At 46.1% G+C, this 24,206-nt stretch overlaps 2 protein-coding genes across 2 annotated transcripts in view; one reads left to right on the forward strand and one right to left on the reverse strand.

The window, feature by feature from the left end:
- LOC118081330 (uncharacterized) overlaps positions 1–24,206 on the reverse strand; it is a 30,774-nt gene that overhangs the window by 4,919 nt on the left and 1,649 nt on the right. The window contains exons 2-5 of the mRNA XM_035107801.3: positions 23,710–23,830; positions 16,296–17,304; positions 10,300–10,591; positions 5,574–6,204 (exon numbers count right to left, since the gene is read on the reverse strand). Coding sequence (XP_034963692.2) covers positions 5,574–6,204; positions 10,300–10,591; positions 16,296–17,304; positions 23,710–23,830 — 2,053 coding nt within the window. The remainder of the gene's footprint in view (positions 1–5,573; positions 6,205–10,299; positions 10,592–16,295; positions 17,305–23,709; positions 23,831–24,206) is intronic.
- On the forward strand, positions 3,881–15,344 carry LOC148687091 (uncharacterized). The gene is given in 5 exon segments (XM_088663907.1): positions 3,881–3,988; positions 5,393–6,246; positions 7,949–8,075; positions 9,726–10,624; positions 10,626–15,344. Coding segments are annotated over 4 exon segments (1,824 nt in total). The 5' UTR covers positions 3,881–3,988; positions 5,393–5,508; the 3' UTR covers positions 10,686–15,344.

Consider the following 24,206-nt stretch of genomic DNA (forward strand, 5'->3'; position numbering starts at 1 on the left):
TCAGCCCTGAGTGCTCCCTGGAAGGACAGATCGTGAAGCTGAGGCTCCAATACTTTGGCCACCTCATGAGAAGAGAATAATCCTTGGAAAAGACCCTGATGTTGGGAAAGATGGAGGGCACAAGGAGAAGGGGATGACAGAGGACGAGATGGTTGGACAGTGTTCTCGAAGCTACGAACATGAGTTTGACCAAACTGCGGGAGGCAGTGCAAGACAGGAGTGCCTGGCGTGCTCTCGTCCATGGGGTCACGAAGAGTCGGACACGACTAAACGACTAAACAACAACAACAAATGTATGTGAAAGATGAAGAAAGTGATATTTAGGATGGGCTTCTTTTCTGAAGTCTTGGGAAATCATGGGCTACAGAAAGCTCAGATATTTTTGCTCTCCAGAGTTTGTATACTGCCCGATACCCATAGATCTCAGGGTGGTTCATATAATTAAACAATTACTGTATATGAAGGTCGTATCATTTTAGGAGGAGAGTGGCTGTAAGGGGGAGTAGCTACGGCACTCATGAAGGGACCCTGCACTTTGGAATCTGCCACCATATTAGACTACAACTCCCACCATCCCTCACCGTTGGCTACAGTGGCTGATGGGATTTGGAGTCCAGCAACTTCTGGAGGGTCACAGGTTCCCTGTCCCTGATTTAAGGGGAGATGCCAGAGATTGGCAGATTAAGTTGGTGGATTATGCCAAATTGGCAAAAATGACCGGAAGAATCAGAAATCAGGAAGATCAGAATTTTAATAAGAGATGGGGGGGGGGAATTATAATTTATCTTAAAAACCATTGTAAACCGTTAGAACTGTTAGTAGGACTGGAATAACACTTGTAGTTTAATGTTGAATTTTGGACATAATGGAGATGTAAAAGATTTGGACTATCATAAAAGATGCAGGAGGAAATGGCTAACAATAGGACCCACAAAGAGGAGGAGGGAAGTCTGGGAGATTCTTTGGAATCTTGTTTTTATGCTGTAAATTGGATATGTGACTGTAAAACTTTGATCTGAAAGCAAAATAAACAAATGAAAATTATTATTATTATTATTATTATTATTATTATTATTATTATTATTATTATTATTATTATTGGAAGCAGTTGCTCTGCCCCTGAACTCCATGTAGGAACAGAAAGACACAAACCAGCCAGGACTCAGGAGTCAGGCTACAAGGCTGGCATTCCTACTACAGGCCTCTATGCTGTGAACTGCCCTGATATCTCTGGATGGAGGGCAGTATACAAATTGCATTATTTATTAATTAATAATAATAATATGCAACTGGTTTTGCTGATTAAGACTCAGCAGTCTCCTTCCCATTCATGAAGTTGGAAGCCCTGGGCCCTCTTGAACCCAAAGCGGAAGTGTTGCTCCTAGACCATGGATGCATAGCTGCCAAATTTTCCCTTTTCTCGCGAGGAAGCCTATTCAGCATAATGGAAAATCCCTGAAAAAAAGGGATAACTTGGCAGCTATGTGGATGAGGGAGTCTGTGTGGCCCTCCAGGTGGTGCTGGACTCCAACTCCCATCAACCCCTGCTGCTGGCCATACTGGCTGCAGGGGCTGGTGGGAGTTGAAGTCCAACACCAGGCAGAGTTTAGCCAGGCCTGTTTTAATCCACAACATACACTGGGCTTTAACATACTGTGATCAAAAACTGAGGAGAGGAAATGGGGTAACTTACTAGGCATGTAACTGAAACTAATCATAACCATATCAACAACAGAAACAACACTTTGGGCGCCTGCTTGACAACTCCAGTCCTGAAAAACTGACAAGGGGGCTAGGGGCTGATGGGAGTTGGGAGCCCCACAACCTCTGGGGGGGGGCAGGGGTCACCCCCATCTCTGTAAGAAAGAAATGTGCCTGGAAGACATATCTATTTATATTTATTTAGAACGGTCTGAATCAAAAAACTCTCTCAGAGTGGATCTCTCCCCCAGGTGCAGAAGACATCAGAGGCAATATATGACAAATGTTTTCTCATGGGATCTCTCTGACAGCCTTTTCATGCCTTTGTGTTTCCTGATAGCCTTTGTTCCCAAATGCAGCAGACCCCAGACAGTTCCATGCAGCCTGGTTTCTTGATTTCTTTTTCACCCTATTGAACATCTGCCTCTGGCAATAAAAAATACAATAAATCTGAAGTAAATTGGCTACCTATCTATCTATCTATCTATCTATCTATCTATCTATCTATCTATCTATCTATCTATATAATCCCGAGTGGATTGGCATTTATTAAAAAGAAAAGGGCTCCTATTCCTTAGGAACGTAGCCCTGAGTAGATAAAAATTAAAATTAATATCAATGCACCCGCAGATCAGTTTGCTTGTGAGTTCCTTCCCTCCACAGACCCATGGAGATTAAAAATGGCAACAAGGACATAGAGCTTCTTGTATCCAATTTCAGGGCCTCAGATCTTACCTCTACTGTGCTCTACTGGACACAGAAATAAACAGGCCACATTGCTGGCATCCTCCCCTTTTTTGCAAGCCGGATCCCAGATACACCCACCTACCCACACCCCAAAATGCACACCCTTTAGTTGCATTTTGTGAAACTTACCCGGGCTGCAGCAAGGCTCCCCCACGGAGACAGCCGCTCCCCCCAAGCCGTGCAAAATAAAATGCATGGGAAGCCCAGGCAGCCCCTTGCAGAGTCGATCATTTAAGGCAGGACGGGATCCCCTTTCCTGTCTTTCCCAGCGCAACCTCCGGGGCCCCCTGGTGGCCGCATGAGGTATTAAAGAATCCTAAAGTTGGAAGGGATCCCTAGGGTCATCTAGCCCAACCCCCTGCACTGCAGGAATCTCAGCTAAAGCATCCATGACAGAGGGCCTCTGCTTAAAAGCTTCCAAGGAAGGAGAGGCCACAACCTTCCGAGGGAGACTGTAGTGACCCCGGAAAGTTTCACAAGCCAGGGTGGAGGATACAGGTGTGTAATGTTTTCCACCTCCAGTTAGAGGGACTCTTTGCTTTTTACACTCCGAGTGAAGAAATTCAAAAGCTGCCTTACAGAATTGTAGAATCGTAGACTTGGAAGGGATGCCCAGAGGTCATCTAGTTGAACCCCTACCAAAAATAAAAAAATAGTGCAGGAATCACAACTAATGCATCCCTAACAGATGGCCCTCTGTTTAAAAAATTTAAGTCCGCCACCTTCTGAGGGAATCCGTTCCACAGTCAGAAAGTTTTATCCTGCTTCGCAGGGTGAGAGCCGAACCAACAGCTTCAGGTTACAAGAAAGGAGATTCGGACTAAACACCAGGAAGAGCTTTCTGATTGTGAGAGCTGCTTGATAGTGGAATGGACTCCCTTGGGAGGTTGTGGACTCTCCTTCCTTGGAGGTGATTAAGCAGAGGTTGGATGGCCATCTGTCATGGGTGCTTTAGCTGAGATTCCTGCATTGCAGGGGGTTGGACTAGATGACCCTTGGGGTATCTTCCAAGACTACTATTCTATGGTCCCCAGAAAAGGCATCTGGTTTGGCCTTGATAATGATGATGATGATAATAATAATAATGATGATAATAACGACGACGATGATGATAATGATAATGATACAGCAGCAGCAGCAAAGGAGAACTTTCTTCATTTCCGTGCAGGTTGAGCTTTATCGTGAAACCAACAAGCTCTCTTCCTCCTGCTGCACAACACAGCACACAAACACACAACACACCTTCTCAGGCACAAGCACACTAACACACAGAGGGGAGGCAGAAGGCAGCTCCGCCCTGCTTCGGAGCGGCTCTCTCAGGGTTAAGCGCAGCGAGTTCGGAGTGCTAGAGCGGACAGTCCTCCCGCTCCCGGGACCTCCACATGCGGGGGAGAAGGAGGCGGCGGAGGCGGGACTTCCTGGCCCGCCCATCGTGGGGAGGCGGACTTTGGCGGACACCGGGAGCCTCTTCCCGGCGGGTTCAGAGGAGCGGAGAAGGGCGGAGGAGGGAGGCGGCTCCGGGCTGGTCTTCTGCAAACAGGTGCTGCTGAGTTCAGTCCTTGGCCGCGACCCCCTTCCGTGGAGAAGGGAAGGGTCTCAAAGCCCCCCGCGCCCCTTAGGATACTAGGGTGCCCAGGTGCAGGAAGAGGGCAGGAGTCCTGCACTTGGAATGGTTGCTGCAGGGGGAATTTTAATGGTTGTTCAGCAGGTGCAGCTCGCAAGGCTCCTTGTGCAGAAGGAGGGAGTTCAACAGGTGCAGCTGCCAGGGCTCCTGCACTCTGAATCATAGTACAGGAGGAGGAGGTGCAGCAGCAGCAGCAGCAGGTGCACCTTCAACATATTTTATCTTTCTTTAATGGGATTTGTAAACTCCTTAAATCTTTTAAAAAATATATATAATCCCAAGCAACTCACTTAAAATAAAACGTACATTTAAAAAGTACTGGTAAAAGTCAGTTTGTTGTTGTTGTTTTTTTAAAAAAAGGTTGATCTTTTAAAATGCAATATATATATATATAAATCAACACAGTAAAATACAATTATATGCTAAGATACAAGTCGGCTTTGCAAAATACCATCACTGTTCTGATAAAACTGATCATAGCTCTGCATACTTGCATAGAAGACAGCTGTTAATTAATGGGATTTGTAAACTGCTTACATCTTAAAAACTGCCAGGCACCTTTACTTTAGATAAAATAGATATTAAAAAGTATCAATAAAAGTCAGATTTAAAAACAAGTTGATCTAACAAACTATCAATAAATTAGCAGTTTATTGATTGATGCATTGTAAAATAAAGTGATGTGTTAAAATGCAAGTCAACTTTACAGCAGTATTCTGGAGCAGAATACCTTCACTATGCTGATAACACCCAATCATAGCTGTGTATAGTTGCTTAGAAGTTCAGCAAGTGTAGCTTTCAGGGCTCCTGCACCTTTAATGGTTGTGTAGAAGGAAGAAGTTCAGCTGGGGCTCCAGCACTTTTCACAGCTGTGTAGAAAAAGTAATGCCAGGCAGTGTAGCTGGCCCTGCAAGTTCTGGCTTCTCCAGCTTTTAAAAGGGATCTTGAATTGACTTTTAGCAATGAGAAAAGAGAAAACCTTCCTTCCTTATAAGGTGTAGTGATGGCCGCTGACATACAGATACCTTTAAAAAAAGATCAGGTAAATTAATAGAGGATAAGACCATTGATGTCTCCTAGCCACAATGGCAATGTTCTCCCTCCATTGTCAAGCATTCTTTGGGAAGAGGGATTGATCAGTAAGACATTCTGGGAATTGTAGATCCATGAAGGGGATAGGGTTTCTCATAACAATGCTTAGCTCCATTAACAAACCACTTCCCAGGATTCTTCCTATACTGCCTTAAGTGTTTGGTTCAGATGGGGCCCGAGGTTGCAGGTTTTGTCTAATGTGTCTTAATTGCCTTTCCCTTCCATTAGGGAGAAGCCTCTTTTCCTTAACCCAGATTCCTAAATTCTGCCTGTATAAGTCACCTTCTCTGCCCGTGGACTTCTCTGAAAACAACTGGCCACTGCAGGTCAGGCGGCAGTGGAAAATGGCAGTAGAGTGGGGCGATGTATCGACACTGGGTGTAAAGTTAAAGTCTGCCCCCTGGACTACAATTAAGGTTGAGGAGCCGGACCCAGAAACGGAGCAGAGTCTGGTTCTTGAGATCCAGGAAGGGGGCACTAGAGGATTCTGGGAAAGAAACGTTCCGCCACAGGCAAACCGGGAAGGCAATGAAGAGGTGCAGCGGAGCTGGGAAGCTCGACTTCAGGGCTTTGTGAAGGCGCTCGAGTCGCCTCATTTGGACGGGGGCTGCTCTCAACCGCCACGGCCCGCCCCGCAGGACAATTGCGTTAGGGGCGCAGCTAGAGGACAAAGGGCCACCAAACTCCCGCCAGGCCTCTACTTGGAGGAGTCGCACAAAGCCCTGCTGCCCCAAGATGGGGCAGGCGACGGGAAAGTGAAGGAAGAGGCCCCAGAGGGGGAGACGGTCACCGAGGATACTCTGCGGCTGCGCTTCAGACATTTCTCCTGCCGCGAAGCGGAGGGGCCGCAGGATGTGTGCCGGAGGCTCCGCGAACTTTGCCACCAGTGGCTGAAGCCTGAAAGGCGTACCAAAGAGGAGATTGTAGAGCTGGTGGTCTTGGAGCAGTTCCTGGCCCTCCTCCCGAAAGAAATCCAGAGCAGGATTAGGGCCTGGGACCCAGAGACTTGCTCCCAGGCGGTGGCCTTGGTGGAAGATATCCTGATGCGGCAGCAGCAGGATGAGGAGGAAGAAAAGAAGGAGGTAGCTGTGTTTGATAACTGAGTGGTTTTTGTTCAGCCTTGCTTTATTTTGTTTATTCCGGGGATGGGAAACCAGATATTTGCCAGACTTCAACTCCCATCAGCCGCAGCCAGTGTGACCAATAGGCATTGGATGATGGGAGTTGTAGTCCAGGGATTATTTAACTGTAAGCCACTTTTGGGGCACAAGAACACTGAGTAAAGGCTCTGTCCTTCTCTGTGCAGGATTAGCAAAACCTCAGGTCACTCATCAAGATGGAAGGGCCAGAGCTCAGTGGCAGAGTTTCCTGCCCTCTCCTAATGCCAAAACTAATGGGCTGAATGTTGGAAGTTTCCTAACAGACACTGAGATCCAGGGCCGAGGGCCTTCTGGCAGTTCCCTCATTGCGAGAAATGAGGTTACAGGGAACCAGGCAGAGGGCCTTCTTGGTAGCAGCACCCGCCCTGTGGAACGCCCTCCCAGCAGATGTCAAGGCAATAAGCAGCTATCCTAATTTTAAAAGACATCTGAAGGCAGCCCTGTTTAGGGAAGCTTTTAATATTTAATGCTGTATGGGTTTTTTTTTTTTTTTACAATATAATGTATTTATTTATTTTTAAACACACTGCTGGTTAAAGCTGCCAGCCAGTAGATTTCTGAACATTTCCCCTCAAACCAGACATCCTGGGAGAAAGAAAAGAAAAGTAAACCCAAGAAAATTTTGTTTGTTAAAAAAAACCCAACCAGCTAAATGTATCGGGTGAAAATGGGGAGAAGAGAAATAAAGCAAGAATAATTCACTCATACCTGTTCCACTTCCCCAGGAATTTTTTTTGGGGGGTCGTCCTTTTGCAAACCCAGTCACACACACACACACCTGTGCTTTTTACCCTTTGTCCAAAGTTATTTAAAAATGCTGTATTGTTTCAATATTTGATTGGGAGCCGCCCAGAGTGGCTGGGGAGACTCAGCCAGATGGGCGGGGTATAAATAATAAATTATTATTATTATTATTATTATTATTATTATTATTATTATTATTATTAAAGAAAGCCCTTCATGCATAGTTAAACTGTGGAACTCGCTGCCACAAGAAGCAGCAATAGCCACCAACCTAGATGGCTTTAAAAGAGGACTAGACACATTCATTGAGGGGAGGGCTTATGATGGCTGTGCTCGACCGCCAGAGCGGAAGGCAGTAATGCTTCAGAACACCAGTTGCTAGAAACAGAAGGGGGGAAAGGGCTCTTGTGCTCAGATCCTGCTTGTGGGTTCCCCCCAGGCAGCTGGTTGGCCCCTATGAGAACAGGATGCTGGGCTAGATGGGTCACTGGCCTGTTCCATCAAGCTCTTCTCATGTATATATATTATTTGCAGAATATGCATAGGTATCTGTTCAAAATGAGAGCCAGAGCATCAGGTGATACTGAGGACAATCCTAGCAATGTTTTCCAATGTACCGGTATTTCTTATCAACAAAAAATGTGGTGCGGGGTGTGAGCAAATTTTTATTCTGAAAGTGTGGCCCAAAGAAAAAAGTTTGAAAACCACTGATCTAGGAGGAAGCCCACGAGTTCTAGTGGTACAAGACACAGGGAGAAAAACATTTCTCTTGCCTGCCTTCTCCGCTCCTCTGTTACGTTCCCCTGCCTAACTTGCCTTTTCCCTTAACTAAATATATATGCACCTGTGAATGAAATGCTGTTTCTCAATGCTGTTTCAGGTAATGAGGTCACCCAGGGATAAGCCAGATTGTCTTCCTACAGCAGAAGCGGAACCCCTCGACTTGTGCCAGACGCCAGCCCTGAAGGAGATCAAACAAGAGGAGGACTTGGATGTTACCATGGAGGGTAAGGACCCTTTCTGTTATTGGATTCAGAGTTAGGGGCTTTATCAAAAGACATTTGATGAGTCTGGCCCACGGTTCTGGTAGGAGGTGTTCCCTCCAACCCAATCTTGCTGCTTGCCGAATTCTGCACACGCTGTAGGGCTGGGCGCTTTATCGAATATCGCTTGAAACTGGTTTGAATTTGATATTGTCTTATCCATTTCATAGTTTTTGACTTGGCAATGTATTGCGAATCATGATACGTGTGTGTGTGTCCGCGCGCGCGCTATGCAAAAATTGCAGTGTGGGGAAAACCGTGACCATCCTCATTTCAGACATTGTGATATATCAGTACAGTCATACCTTGGAAGTCGAACAGAATCCGTTCCAGAAGTCCGTTTGATTTCCAAAGCGCAGCTTCTGATTGGCTGCAGGAAGCTCCTGCAGCCAATCTGCAAATATATCTTTGTTTCAGAGTGTGGGTGTCTTGTTCTTTGTATTTGATTTGGATTTCAATAAAATTATACGTGGGGATCCAAGGATATCTTCTTTATTCACGTCTCCTGTTGTTTTATTAAAATGTGATTTGACAAAATAATAAGAAATTATTATCTAAAACATATAACCTATTATTAGATTGGGATTTGATGGAGGAAGGAACAAAAGAGGTGATGTTAAAGTGGTCTAAAGATCTCAACCGTACAATTTACACGGAGCAATGGGATAAATTATGGGGAGAAGATATAAAATTTACAGCCTCTAATAATATAAAGGAAAATTTTCTAAAAATATTTTATAGATGGTACCTAACACCCATGAAATTGGCAAAGATATATAAATTAAAAACCAACCTCTACTGGAGGTGTAATAAAGAACCAGGAACATTTCTACACATGTGGTGGACATGTGAAGAAATTTCAAAATTTTGGATAGTTGTTCATGAGGAAATCAAGAAAATGATGAAAAAATCAATAATAAAAAATGCAGAGATGTATTTGTTAGGCTTGATTAATGAAGAAATACTGAAAGGAAATAAAAAAAGTCTTTTTATACGCCAGCATAGCAGCAAGGATGGTAATTGCAATTAATTGGAAATCATCAAAGGTACCAACAATGGAGGATTGGATTTCTATATTTAGTGAATATTTGGTAATGGCAAAGTTAACAGCAGCGGTAAGAAATCAGTCAAAACTAAAATTGAAAAACAAATGGAAATGTATGAGGATTATATGAAGAAACATTACTCAAAGGATGATATGCTAACATGCTTAGAATAGGAGATATGAAGGAAAATAATATAGAAACAGAATTAGAAATAAATTGAATATAGAATTGTACAGAATACAGAATGCACAAATGGTAACAAAGATACAACAGAAGTTGGAAAAGCGATGGGGGGAAGTCGAGGGGGGGAGGGGAGGGGAAGGAAAGTGGAAAGGGTGACAGGAAATTGAGAGGGGGAAAAGATGTAATGAATTGTAATGTACTTTTCCTTTTCTGTTATCTTCATTATTTTTCTTTTTGATGTTGGTGAAATTGTAGAAATGGAACTGTATTGAATGTATTGATGGTATAAATAAATCTTTTTTAAAAAAATGTGATTTGAGGATCCCTTTCCCACTGTTGTTCAGGGAATCATTTAGTTTCTGCATTCTCCCCCTTGGTATTCTAGAAAGTAATTTGAGGAAGGAGAAGACCCATACAGAAGTTTCTGGAGACGTGCAGCCATTTTGGATGTTGTCAGGGAGCTGCGACCAGCACATTCCCCCCCATCCTGATTTTTGGGAAGCCTCCGAGAGTCGCATGGGAAGTGGACCCGAGAATGAAAGCTCAGTTCATTGTCCTCAAGGCTGTTGCAAACAATTCAATGGAGCAACTAACCACCAGAGAATCTTCAAAGGTGAGGGACGGATCTCTTGCACTGAGTGTGGGCAGCTTTGCAGAAGTGACCATGGTGAAGATTGGAGAATGCACTTGGAAGAGAAGCCTTACGAATGCTCGGATTGTGGGAAGAGGTTCAGCCGGAAAGCCGACCTTGTCAGTCATCAGAGAATACACACGGGGGAGAAACCGTACAAATGCCCGGACTGCGGGACCAGCTTCAGCGACTGCTCAAGCCTCAGCAGGCACCGCAGGACCCACAGCGACGAGAGGCCCTACATCTGCTCAGAGTGTGGGAAGAGTTTCGCCCAAAGAGCCAACCTTATTAAGCACCACCGGACCCACACAGGGGAGAGGCCTTATACCTGCTTAGAGTGCGGGAAGAGCTTCAGCCAGCAGTCGAACCTGATTTTGCACAGGAGAACCCACACAGGAGAGAGGCCCCATAAATGCCCCGAGTGCGGGAAAGGCTTCAGCCGGAGGTCGCACCTCCGCGTCCACGAGAGAGCCCACACTGGAGAGAAGCCGTTCCTGTGCTCGGTTTGCGGGAAAGGCTTCAGCCGGAGGCCTAAGCTGGTGACGCACCAGAGAATCCACACAGGAGAGAAACCATACGAATGCTCTGACTGTGGCAAAGGTTTCACGGGAGCCTCTAGCCTGAATAGGCATAAGCGGATTCATTCCGAGCAGATCCCACAGCCCCCCCCCCCCACGCCAACTGATTTTTAACAGAAGTCACGTTTTGAACTGAGCAACTGTTTTGAGGGAGGGCAGCATAGTGTTCAGTAGGCCCCAAAGACCTACAGGCCCCAACGACTCACTTCTATGCACAATGCACTCTGGTGTCGTGGTTTGAGCGTCCGGCTAAGACTGTGAATATCCGAGGTTGTAGTCAATTCACTCCCAGTTTGAGCGGACCCATTGAAATGAAAGAACCTGTATCTGAAGAAGTGTGCATGCACACAAAAACTCATACCTATGACAAACTTAGTTGGTCTCTAAGGTGCTACTGGAAGGATTTTTTAAATTTTGTTTTGACTATGTCATACCAACAGGGCTACCTACCTGTAACTAGTACATCAGTCATGTCCCTTAATGTCAGTGTGTCTACTCTGAGTAGGACTAGCATTGAATACGACCCGCGGGATCAAATCTCCACTCAGCCATAAGGCTTCCTTAGGGAACCTTGGGCTAGTGTAGTGGTTCCCAAACTTTTTCACCCCCAGTGCCCCCTACCCTATGAAAAGCATTATTCAGAATAGCGCTTTCCACGACCTGCTAAGGAAGATAACAACACAATAAAATTCAAAACAGGAACAATTAATTGCACATATATTCTAAATCCAGTTAGAACTATTCCGTAGAGTTGGAAGGGACCCTGAGGGTCATCCAGTCCAACCCCCTGCAATAATTTAGTTTAATTCAACAAAATTGATTAACTTGATCCCCTGTTACCAGCTTTTCAAAGTCTGCTGGCCATTTACACTTCCTGTGTGCATTGTTGTTCTTTACTTTTTAAGCAATGTGCTCCTTGGATTCTCCCCCCCCCCAGCATCCCTTAGCGTCTGCTTGAATTTATTTTGCCAAAGTTTGTGTTCCATTTTGTTCCCTACATTTGGACAAGACTTGCGTTTTCTGGAAGATGCCTCCTTGCCTCAAATCTCTTCCTTGACTCTGCTCATTAACCATGCTGGCATCCTCTTGGCTCTGGTGGCACCTTTCCAATTTCGGATATGCATTCTAGCTGAGCTTCTGTTATTGAGGTTTTGGTGCCGCCCCACTTTGGGACAGAGATTTGACCCCTTTGACTTCCCTTTTCAAAATTCTTTATAAGTTATACTAATTCCTTAGTTTTTTTGTAAGTTTCCTCAATTTGAAGTCAAACATGACTGAGTTGGACTTCCTTGGCCTTTGTTCAGTCATAAATATATTGAATTTGATAGCGCTTGGGTCGGCATTTCCAGTTGGTTCAACACACCACTTAAGTATCCTTCCCCAAAGTCCTAAGCAGCACTTAAGATCTCAGCCTAGCCTGCCTCACAAGGTTGTTGCTAAGGGGAAATCCTTGCAAGGTGGGGCATAAAAATAAAATAAAACACATTAAATAAGTAAAAAAAACCAACATACGGGCAGTGATGTGTGATCCCCTCCCCTGGAAAAGTGGGTTTTGTGTGATCCCTTGGCATATTCACTTAATGAGGGGTGAACAATGCATGTGTGAACTTGCCGCAAGAAGGTGATTTCAGGTGCAGCTGGGGAGCTTATAGATGGCGCTTGAAGCATGGATGGGGAGCTGGTGCCCCTCAATATGTTGCTGGACTCCAATTCCCATCATCCCTGACCGTTGGTCATGCTGGCAGGGCCTGATGGGAGCTGGAATCCAACAACGTCCAGAAGGCCACAGGCTCCCCATTCCTGGATTTAAAAAATCCACTGTATATTTTGGAATCTTGTTTGTCTGTTTAATGTGCATTTTTGGACACCTCATAAGATAATTGTGACCTAATTTCCAATTACTGTCCCTGCGTTCAACACACAGGCTTTCTTCTGTGTTTGGATACAGCTGGATGCCATTTTGAATCAAGATGGCTGACTGGACCCTTCAGAACAGCACTGATTTCAACCACTGATTTAAAAACTGCAGTGATTTTGTTGTGGTCGTTGTTACTTAGGGTTGTATCCAGTGCTGGTCCTACTCAGAGAGTAGACCGATTGAAGTGAATGGGCATGACTAACTTGGGTCCATTCATTTCAGTGGGTCTTCTCTGAGTAGGACTTCGCTGGATACAGCCCTTAGGATTGCCTGTGTATGAGGCTGCTAGTCAGTAAATAAAGTCCTACTTATCCAGAAAGTTCCTTTCCAGTTGTCTTTCTGTTCTCTGGCTTCCATAATAAATGCCCATAACCAGCTGTTCCCTGGGTTCATTCCCTTCCCCTTCTCCTCCCTTTGGGGGGTCCAAATCCTTTGCAGTGGACTTAGGCTCAATCTGTATTATACATTTCAAGCAGTACCATACCTCTTCAAGCAGTCATGGCTTCCTGCAAAGAATCCTGGGAAGCGTAGTTTTTTTTTTTTAAGGTGGGCTGAGAATAATGCTCATTCTACACTTTTGGTGTGACAGCTTTTACACTTCGGAATTCCCTGCTCATTGACATTAGGCAGGTGCCTTTTCAGCACCTGCTAAAATCTTTTCTGTTTAGGGAATCCTACCTGGACATGTGAAATTGATGTGTGTTTTAATCTGGAATACTAGTTTAGAACGTATACTTTTTAAACTCCTGGTTCTTCACCTTTTTATATAAACTTGTTACTTACATTGGTTTCTACAGACATTTTTCATCTGCTTTGTAAACTGCTGAGGTTTCATTTGCAGTCAAGTGATACACAACATTTGTTGAATGAATAAAATGCAGCTAAATACAGTCAAACCTCGGTTCTCGAACAGCTCCATTTCCAAACGTTTCAGCTCCTGAACGCCGAAAACCCGGAAGCAAATGCTCCCTGTTTTCGAACGTTTTTCCGAAGCCGAACATCCAATGCAGCTTCCGCTTGAGCGCAGGAAGCTCCTGCAACCAATCAGAAGCCGCGCCTCAGTTGTCAAACGTTTCGGAAGCTGAATGGGCTTCCAGAACAGAGTATGTTTGATAACTGAGGTTTGACTGTAGTACAGCCTGAGGAGAGCTGTAGGCCAGGTGTTTTTAATGTATTTTTAATGTGTTTGGCTCCTGCCAACCTAGCAGTTCGAAAGCATGTCAAAGTGCAAGTAGATAAATAGGTAAGGTAAAGCGGGAAGGTAAACGGCGTTTCCGTGTGCTGCTCTGGAAGCTGTACGCTGGCTCCCTCGGCTAATAACACGAGATGAGCACTGCAACCCCAGAGTCGGTCACAACTGGACCTAATGGTCAGGGGTCCCTTTACCTTTTTTATTTTATGGAACAGCGCAGAGACCAGCGGAATTGAGTCATCTGCTTGGACACCTTGAGAACAGGAAACTGAACTTGATGGACCATTGACCTCCCGCAGGCTTTTCTCACTTTCTGACTTACTGTTAAATGTTGTATTTGTATTTTGTTGTATCAGTTGGTGTGTGTGGCTGTACTGTGAATTGAACTTTACCCTTTGTGGCTTGCCCAAGTTACCTAGGATTGATCAGAAGGCTGATGGGGCAATGAACTCGTCCTTCTGTGAATGTGTGTGTGCCAGCCACCTTGACAGACGCACCTGTGTGGCATAATAATAATAATAATAATAATAATAATAATAATAATAATAATTTCATTATTGATACCCCACCCATCTGTCTGGGTTTCTCCAGCCACTCTGGGCAGCTTCCATCAAAATATAAAAACGTAATAAAATCTCAAACATTAAAAACTTCCCTAAACAGGGCTGCCTTCAGATGTCTTCTTAAAGTCAGATATGTAGTTGTTTATTTGACATCTGATGGGAGGGCGTTCCACAGGGAGGGTGCCACAGCTGAGAAGGCTCTCCCTGTAACTTCACTTCTCTCCTGAATAAATGTTCCCTGGGACTAGAAGTGTATGATAACGACCATCCTGTTGCAAATACAGGAAGCCGGTTGCACAAGGCAAGGGCCATTTCCCCCATCCTATCCCATGGTAACAGTTCTCTTCCCCCCACTCCAAGCTTTCCAGAGTAGCTTTCAGTCATGCATTTTACTACCCAAGACAGGCTCGTTTCTTTATTAATATCACCAACGATGTACAAATGGATAAAAACAAATAGCAGGATTTGCTTCCTCGTTCTTTTAAAAATTCATTCGAAGAATATACAAGACAAGACCTGCCTTCCAGGGTCTTGAACAGGCATAGGCAAACTCGGCCCTCCAGATGTTTTGGGACTACAACTCCCATAATCCCTAGCCAAGAGGACCAGTGGTCAGGGATGATGGGAATTGTAGTCTCAAAATATCTGGAGGGCCGAGTTTGCCTATGCCTGGTCTTGAACGACTGTGATCGTGTTATTCGTAACAACAACCCCGGGAGGTAGGCTGCCAATATTTGCCTCCCTTTCTTGGCTAAGTGGGGATCTGAGCCCAGGTCTCTCAGGTCTTAGTCTGAAACTAATAAAACTGGAATGATTTGACAAAGAAAGGATGAAATAAGGCAATTTTATACATTTTACATACTTCCACCAGCCCATCTACTTGAAAGAAGTACCCTAGCTGCTTATCGACAAACCCCTTTGGTTTTGGTTTTTTGTTTAAATAGAAGCTACCATCTGGGGCAGAGAGGAAAGGATCCCTCAAACTCCAGGTGACTTTTTGCAGAGAAAGAGACAGCAAAATAGTCTGAATTATTTGGAGGGCACTAGGCTGAAAAAGGCTAATAAAGAACGTGGCTGGGAATGTGCTATGTGAGCAATACAATTTTCATTTTACAGGATTTTCCACCTACGGTATGTTGAGTTCTTTAATCGAGATCAGTGGTTCCCAAAATGGGTAGTACCACCCCCTGGGGTGAGTGGGATTTCCCAGCTGGGGGCTAAGAGGCAACAGGAGAATTGGAAGGTACCCCCAGGGGTCATCTAGCCCAACCCCCTGCAGTGCAGGAATCACAGCTAAAGCAACCACGACAGAAAACCACTCAACCTGTTTAAAAACCTACAACAAAACAGATCAAGTTCACCGGTTTGTTAAATAAACTAAGTCATTTAAATTGGATTTTAAATCAACGTGCACTTTAATTGTTGCTGTTTGGAATTTTGTTGTGTTAATGTCTTAAGTGAGTTGTGCAAACTGCTATCCTGAATAATGCTTTTGAAAGGGTTTCAAGTTTACTGAAACGCTGACCCGAAAAAAGTTTGGGAACCACTGATCTGCAGTAAGGATAGGATACCTGTGAACCCTCAGAAGTTATTCGGAAGTTATTAACCCTCAGAGCTGTTTGGCAGTGGAATTTGCTACCAAGGAGTGTGGTGGAGTCTCCTTCTTTGGAGGTCTTTAAGCAAAGGCTTGACAGGCATATGTCAAGAATGCTTTGATGGTGTTTCCTGCTTGGGAGGGGGTTGGACTGGATGGCCATTGTGGTCTCTTCCAACTCTATGATTCTATGATTCTATTGGGCTACAACACTCGTAATTCCCGACCATCAGCCATACTGACTGGGGCTTAAGGGGACTTGATCCAGAGGACAGCTATGGGATTCTCCAACTCTAGTGTAAAGAGCGTATGAATGACATTTGAAGCACATTCCATTTGATCCAGGATACCCAAGGATCGTGCTGCTATACAATGTAATCACATGTCAACCCTCTCTCTGGAGCCGCATCGTAACTGGAACGGCAGTGCGTCACAACCGGCTAGAATTTCCAAGGAGGAAGTGGACCCCAGGAAATGCTCAGGCGGAGCCTTCCTCTGTTCCCACGGGAGTTTCTCTGCCTTTGTGGGTTATCTGATGCTTAGTCAGGATTGCACTTCGGCTAAAGCTCTTCCCACACTGTGAGCACTGGTACGGCTTCTCCCCTGTGTGCACTCTCAGATGCGAAGTCAGGTGGTCGCTTCGATGGAAGCTCTTTCCGCACTCTGAGCATTTGTACATCTTCTCCTCCGTGTGGATTCTCTGGTGCAAAGTAAGGTGCGGCCTCTGGCTGAAGGACTTCCCACACTCCAAACACTGGTAAGGTTTCTCCCCGGTGTGGATCCTCCGGTGCAAAGTGAGGTGCGTGCTCTGATTGAAGCATTTCCCGCACTCCTGGCATTTGTACGGCTTCTCCCCGGTGTGGATTCTCTGGTGAGATGTAAGGTGCGTGCTCTGGCTGAAGCTCTGCCCGCACTCCTTGCACTTGTACGGCCTTTCCCCTGTGTGGATCGTGCGATGTATGGTGAGCCGCCTGCTGTGACTGAAGCTCTTGCCGCACTCCAGGCACGTGAACGGCTTCTCTCCCGTGTGGGTTATTTTGTGCAGGATAAAGTAGGTGCTCTGGCTGAAGCTCTTCCCACACTCCAAGCACTTGTACCGTTTTTCTCCCGTGTGCATCCTCTGATGTTGAGAGAGATGCCCGCTCTGCCTAAAACTCTTCCCGCACTCAAAGCACTGATAGGGCCTCTTCTCGGTGTGGATTCTCTGATGTACTTTAAGGCGTGATTTAGAACAAAACATTTTCCCGCACACAGGGCACTTGTTCCTTCTCTTTTCCTCCTGCACATCTAGATGGGCTGGGGTTTTGTGGGCCTCCCCATCTTTGCTGTCATTGGAGGGATTCCCGCGCTTATCTCTGGTGGGCATTTTTCTGCCTTGGTGCCTCGTTGCTTCATCTTGAGTACTGGTGCTAACATCCACGTCTAGGTCTTCTATTTTTGTAGACGCTCCTCCTGGTTCACCTTCATTTCCCCTTTCCCAGCATCCTCCTATTGGAGCAGAGAAAGAAATGAGAGCCAAGGGGAACATACATCAGTTAACTGGACCACTATTTCATCAGTCCCCAAAAGAAGGAGCAAGCATTCCCTATTGACAGATAATTTGGGCCTCGGCCCAGTATACCTGAACAAGTGTCTCCACCCCCATCATTCAGCCCGGACACTAAGGTCCAGCTCTGAGGGCCTTCTGGCGGTTCCCTCCCTGCGAGAAGTGAGGTTACAGGGAACCAGGCAGAGGGCCTTCTCGGTAGTGGTGCCCACCCTGTGGAATGCCCTCCCATCAGATGTCAAGGAAATAAACAACTACCCGTATATTCGGGCGTATAAGACGACTCTGCATATAAGACGACCCCCAACTTTTCCAGTTAAAATATAGAGTTTGGGATATACTCGCCGTATAAGAAATACGACCCGGCGTTTAAGACGACCCCCGACTTTTGAGAAGATTTTCCTGGGTTAAAAAGTAGTTTTATACGCAGGAATATACAGTATCTTAGTTTTAGGCCCATTATCAGCGAAGAATGCAACCTGACCACAAGACTGGTAAGAACCAATTAAAGAGGAACCTAACAGCGGAATGTTAGAGTGAAAAACAACATATAAGGTACAAGGAGGGTTCTGATATGTGCAGTAAAACATGGGTTGAGTAAGTTGTATTTTCATGGACTGTGGATGGATGAGCTATGGTGAGGCACTGGGACTGCAGAAGCTGGTTGCTTAAAGAATGAACAACGGTGGGTGGGACTGCCAAAGTCTTTTCCCCCAGACGCCTGCTCCCTCTTAAATTTTTAAACCCCCCCCAAGTGTATGAAGCTAAATATGCACAAGTTAAGTCCACACAAGTTTGAGTTACTTGTATTTATTTTATATAGTGTGTGTCTTAATGGAAACATTCTTGCAGACCCTTTGGTTTTTAATTCCCAGCAAGCCTTAACAAACTGCAGTGCCCAGAATTATTTGAGGGGAAGACTGCATTTTGAATGTGCTAGATGTGTAGAAAGAAAATACAGTGATGCCTCGCAAGACGAATGCCTCACGCAACAAAAAACTTGCAAGACGAAAGCATTTTGCGATTTTTTTTGGTGACTCACAAGACTAATTTTTCTATGGCCGTGCTTTGCAAGATGATTTTTTGTTTGTTTGTTTTGAATCACACAACCGTTAATACCCAGGATGCATTGTGCCTGGAGGTTTAAAAAGCCTCCCCAATGCAGCCTGGGCTCACTTCTCCACGTACAGTTCCAGGGTTGACTTCGAGGAGCAACTGTGGCCTGTGCTGTGGGAAAACCCTGTTTTTGGTCGTGTTCTGAACAGTTCACCAACTCCTAGCAATCCTTTTGGGAAGCTTTTTGGAAGGTTTTCAGAACTTTTTTGCCACCATTTGGTGAACTGTTCTGAGCATCTTCCCCACATTTTCCAAACTTTTTTGAGGGTTTGGGGTTGGGGGGGTTCAGGTTTTCTTTATTCTTTTGCAGAGGTTTGGGGAACCTACTACCAGCAGCTAAGGGAAGTTTCTTTGAACTTTTCATAACTTTTGGGAAGTGGTGGCCAGCGTTTGAGGTACATTTTGGGGGGGCCAGCTGGCCAGTTTTGGCCTGCTGTTTTGGGGAGGTTAGGGGAGTTTTTTCAGCAGTTTGGGGAATCTGTGGAACTCATTTGCAACTGTTTTTTCCAGACCAGGATTTAAGGAGCTTCTTCACAGGGACATCTCAAGCAGTGGAAAGGTAGGGAGATTAGCTTCACCTTTGTTGGGGGGGGGGCTGTTATGCCACTTGTTTGTCCCGGGCAGGTTTGGCCAGGGGTGGGAAGGTGTGTGTGAAGCGGATGTGAAGCACTGCCTTTTGTTTTTGCGAACATAGCAAGCGTGCTGACGTGGGTCCCAAGAAGGCTGCTCCTGCAGAGGCCGGGAAGAGGACAAAGGAGAAGATTACGCTAGAAATGAAGAAGGAGATCATCTGGAAGCACGACGGAGGCCTGCGAGTGACAGACCTCGCCAGGGAGTATGGGAGGAATCCATCCACCATCGGGACCATCCTGAAGATGAGGGAGAAGATCCTTGCGACAGATGTAGCCAAGGGAGTCACCAGGATCGTGAAGAACCGGCCAGCTGTTCTGGAGGTGGTGGAGAAGTTGCTGCTCATCTGGCTGGAAGAGAAGCAGCGTGCAGGGGCCACAGTGACTGAGGCTGTCATTTGTGAGAAGGCCAAGGCCTTGCACGCAGACCTCGTACAGCAAGAGCCAGGAACCTCAGCCGAGCCAGAAGTCTTCAAGGCAAGCAGAGGCTGGTTTGAAAGGTTCAAAACCAGATCTGGAATCCACAGCGTGGTCAGGCATGGAGAGGCTGCCAGTCCCGATGTCCCTGCGGCTGAGGACTTTGCCACGGAGTTCCTGGAGGTCGTGAAGACACAGGGCTACCTTCCACAGCAGGTCTTCAACTGCGATGAGACCGGGCTGTTTTGGAAGAGGATGCCCAAAAGGACCTTCCTCACTCAAGAGGAGGCCAAGCTGCCTGGCCACAAGCCCATGAAGGACCGTCTGACTCTCCTCTTCTGCGCCAACGCCAGCGGTGACCTGAAGATAAAGCCCATGCTGGTGTACCAGTCCGAGAACCCACGGGCCTTCAAGAAGCACAAGGTCAACAAAGACCAGCTGAGCGTGTTGTGGCGATCCAACGCTAAGGCTTGGGTCACACGCGTCCTGTTTGTGGACTGGGTCAATCTGGCTTTTGGCCCTGCAGTCAAGCAGTACCTGCTGGACAACGACCTGCCGCTGAAGGCCGTGCTTCTGATGGACAATGCTCCTGCTCATCCTCCAGGCCTTGAGGGAGACTTGTTAGAGGACTTCCGCTTCATAAAGGTCATGTTCCTGCCGCCTAACACCACCCCACTACTGCAGCCAATGGATCAGCAGGTCATCGCCAATTTCAAAAAGCTCTACACCAAGGAGCTTTTCCGGCGCTGCTTCGAGGTGACCGATTGCACCAACCTCACCCTGCGTGAATTCTGGAGAGACCACTTCGACATCGTCAGCTGCGTGAAGATGATCACCACGGCCTGGGACGGGATCAGCCAGAGAATTCTGAATTCCGCTTGGCGCAACCTGTGGCCAGACTGTGTGGCAATAAGTGACTCTGACGCTTCCGCGCCTGCACCAGAGTCCACAGTGCTGGAGGACATTGTTTCCTTGGGGAGGACCATGGGCCTTGAGGTCACAGAGGAGGACGTCTGCGAGCTGGTGGAGGACCACGACCAGGAGCTGTCCACCCAGGAGCTGGTCGAACTGCAGGCAGAGGCTACACAGGAGCAGGCCTCTTTGGAAGAGGAAGAAGCGACAGGTGAGGAACAGCTGTCCTCCACGGAACTGAAGGACATCTGCCAACAGTGGAAAAATGTGCAGACTTATGCACAGCGGCACCACCCAGACAAGGCTCTGGCACGTGACCTTGCGAACACGTTTGATACAAGGATCATGTCCTCTTTCAGAAGGGTGCTGAAAAGGCGGCTGAAGCGGCAGACCATGGAGAGGTTCATCATGAAGAAGCAAAGAGTGAAAGAGGAACCTGCTGCTTCTACCAGTGGTGCCCAGTTGCCTTCTTCCTCCTCCTCGTCCTTCTAGAAGCCAAGCCTTGAAGCCTTCTCCAAGTTGTCCAGCATTGTCCAAGCTGTCTGGTAACTTAGAGAAGTGATGCTGAGACCCTCTGCAGCTCTGGGAGCATACAGTAAGAGACTGCTGCTGTGATGTGGAGACCGTTCTGTCTGCCTCCAGTTTCCTGACTTAAAAGACTGGTCCTGTAGGTTGAGACACTTCAGCCTCACTTGGTCACCTTAAAATGTTTGTGTAAAAGTGTTCCCTAGAGCCTTAGAGAGTCCTTTGCTGATTTTAAAAAGTTTCTGTGTTGGTTTCTGTATGATGCCCCTGTTTACATGCCTTAAAAATGTACTTTCTGAAGAGTTTGCACAGTCCAAGGACTGTTCGTGACTGTTTCTGCTCAGTTTCAGTGTTGAGCCTCAGGTCACATGGTCCTGCCTCATGATTGCTGATTTTTAAAAGTTTTTCTGTCATGTTTAAAAAGTTGAAGTTTTGCGCTTGAAATTTTTGAAATCCTCTGTACAGTATGTATGCCTTTAAAGACCACTTAATAAACACTTTGTAAACCAAATTTGCCTTTGTTCTGACTTTTTTTTGCCCATAGGAACGCATTAATTAAATTTCAATGCGTTCCTGTGGGAAACCGCGCTTCGCAAGACGAAATTTTCGCAATACGAAACGACTCGCGGAACGAATTAATTTCGTCTTGCGAGGCATCACTGTAATTTGTTACACTCGTATTATTTTCCCCCAAGCAAGACCTGCAGATGGTTAGGTTTCAAGAATCATTCACATCTATTTTTTCTTCTTTCTTGATTGATTGATTTATAAAATTTCACAAGGCAGCCTAGCAAACAAAAACTCAATGTTACAACTTCAAATGTTGAACCTGTCAGTAAGAGCTGGTGGGTAAAGAATCTTAGGCCTCTCTGAATAATACAGTTTTTGATAATGCAGAACCTCTATTGGCAAGGAGTTCCACAGGGCAGGGCCTGCCACGCTAAAGGCTCGATCCCTGCTAAAAGCCAGCCAAATCTCAGGGGTGTGTGGGGCTACCAAAAGTGCCCCATGAGAAGACTCGGTGACCAAAGGGCAAGAATTAGGAACCAGGCATTCCTTAAGGTACTTTGCCCAAGTTGATTAGGCAAAGGGACCCCTGACTATTAGGTCCAGTCGTGACCGACTCTGGGGTTGTGGCGCTCATCTCGCATTATTGGCTGAGGGAGCCAGCGTACAGCTTCCAGGTCATGTGGTTGCCCAAGTTGATTAGGGCTTTGTAAATTAACACAAGAACTTGAACCTGGCCCAGCAGCAAATTGGTAACGTATGCAGAAATTTCAGGTTTTTCAAGTTCCTGTCGAAGGGAGTACGTTTCCGAGCACAGCACAGTGTTGGTGCTGACCTTTAAAGCCCTAAATGGCCTCGGTCCAGTATACCTAAAGGAGCGTCTCCACCTCCATCGTTCTGCCCGGACGCTGAGGTCCAGCTCCGAGGGCCTTCTTGCGGTTCCCTCATTGCAAGAAGCCAAGTTGCAGGGAACCAGGCAGAGGGCCTTCTCGGTGGTGGCGCCTGCCCTGTGGAACGCCCTCCCATCAGATGTCAAAAAGAAAAACAGCTACCAGATTTTTAGAAGACATCTGAAGGCAGCCCTGTTTAGGGAGGCTTTTAATGTTTAAGAAATTAGTGTATTTTAATGTTTCTGTTGTAAGCCGCCCAGAGTGGCTAGGGAAACTCAGCCAGATGGGCGGGGTATAATATATTATTATTATTATTATTATTATTATTATTATTATTATTAATACTGCAAAAGACTTCACAGGTTTCTTGTACCAGAGTTAGGAAGCTGCCTTATAGGGAGCCAGACCATTGGTCCACCTAGCTCAGTAATGTCTACCCTGACTGGCAGCCACTATCTAGGGTTTCAGGCAGGGGGTCTCTCCCACCCATCCTTACCCAGAGATTAGGGCTGTCATATGTTTGGATTCTCCTGGGCATTACTGGGATTTCAAAGGCGGGGAATTTCTGAAAGGTGGCGCTTTTTTATTGATCTTAGGGGGGGGGGAGCTCAACAATTTGGGGGGCTTCCCTTTAAAGAAAGGTGTTCTGGTTTTTACTTTTTATACTCGGGCAACCCTACCAGAGATGCCCTCCTTGCTTAAATACAAACTAATATTCTAGGCCTCTTGGTTCTAATGAACAGCTGTTTAAATAGGAACATAGGAAGCTGCCTTATGCTAAGTCAGACACGTTAGGCTGCTCTATGACCATAATAAAGATTTTATTGATAAGTCTGACACATTGGTACAACCTAACAGAGTGTTATCTACTCTGGTTGTTTCAGACCGGGGAATCTCTCCCAGTCTGGTTTGGAGATGCTGGGAACTGAATTTGGTTGATCTGATTTACATCCTATGCCCTTTTAAAATGTTTTTTTTGGGGGGTATTGGGTTGCTGCCTTTATTTTTATTAGAGATTTTGTGGTTTTATATCTTAATTTTATTCTGTGAACCGCTCTGAAACCCCTGGGTATAGGGAGGTATATAAATTCTAATAATAATAATAATAATAATAATAATAATAATAATAATAATAATACTTTGGGGCCTAGATGCTCCACCACTAAGCTTCTCCTCCCCAAAGGTTCTGCTCCTCTTTTTTTCTTTGCTCAAGTACACATTGGAGGTTTTTAAGCGCAGGCTGGGTGGCCATCTGTCTTGCATGCTTTAGCTGAGATTCCTGCATTGTAGAGGGTTGGACTAGATGAGCCCCGGGGTCCCTTCCAGCTCTACAATTCTACGTTCATCTTACCCAGCAAATCTTGGCCATCCTCTTGCTTGACTCCCTGGGACACGAGCCTCTGTGCACTGTCTGAAGGAGCATCCTCTGCCTCGGGGAAGGTAGCGGCCCAGTCCATCAACGGCAACGACACCTGAAACGGTTAAGGATCCCAAGAGAGGTAAGAGGTGGGGCAATGGGTCAGTGCGCCTGCCTGGCTGTTAACCAGAAGGCTGTTGGTTCAAGCCCACCCAGGGATGGCTGTGGGCAGGATTCCTGCATTGCAGGGGGTTGGGCTAGATGACCCCTTGGGTCCCTTCCAACTCTACAATTCTATGATTCTATGAGAAACAGGCCATCTTGACCATGAGGTGCCCTCAGCATTGCCAAATTCAATGAGGCAGTTTGGAACAGGTTTAAATCCACCACCATATGCAAAAAGCACCATCTTGGCGCATGGTCCTTAAAAATGGTGCGTTTTCGGGTTCTTCCTTTCTTAGGTTGGGAAGGGAAGCGTGTGTCGTCAGCAG

Source organism: Zootoca vivipara, chromosome 2, assembly GCF_965207765.1.
Source record: "Zootoca vivipara chromosome 2, rZooViv2.hap1.1, whole genome shotgun sequence".
Classification (NCBI taxonomy): domain Eukaryota; kingdom Metazoa; phylum Chordata; class Lepidosauria; order Squamata; family Lacertidae; genus Zootoca; species Zootoca vivipara.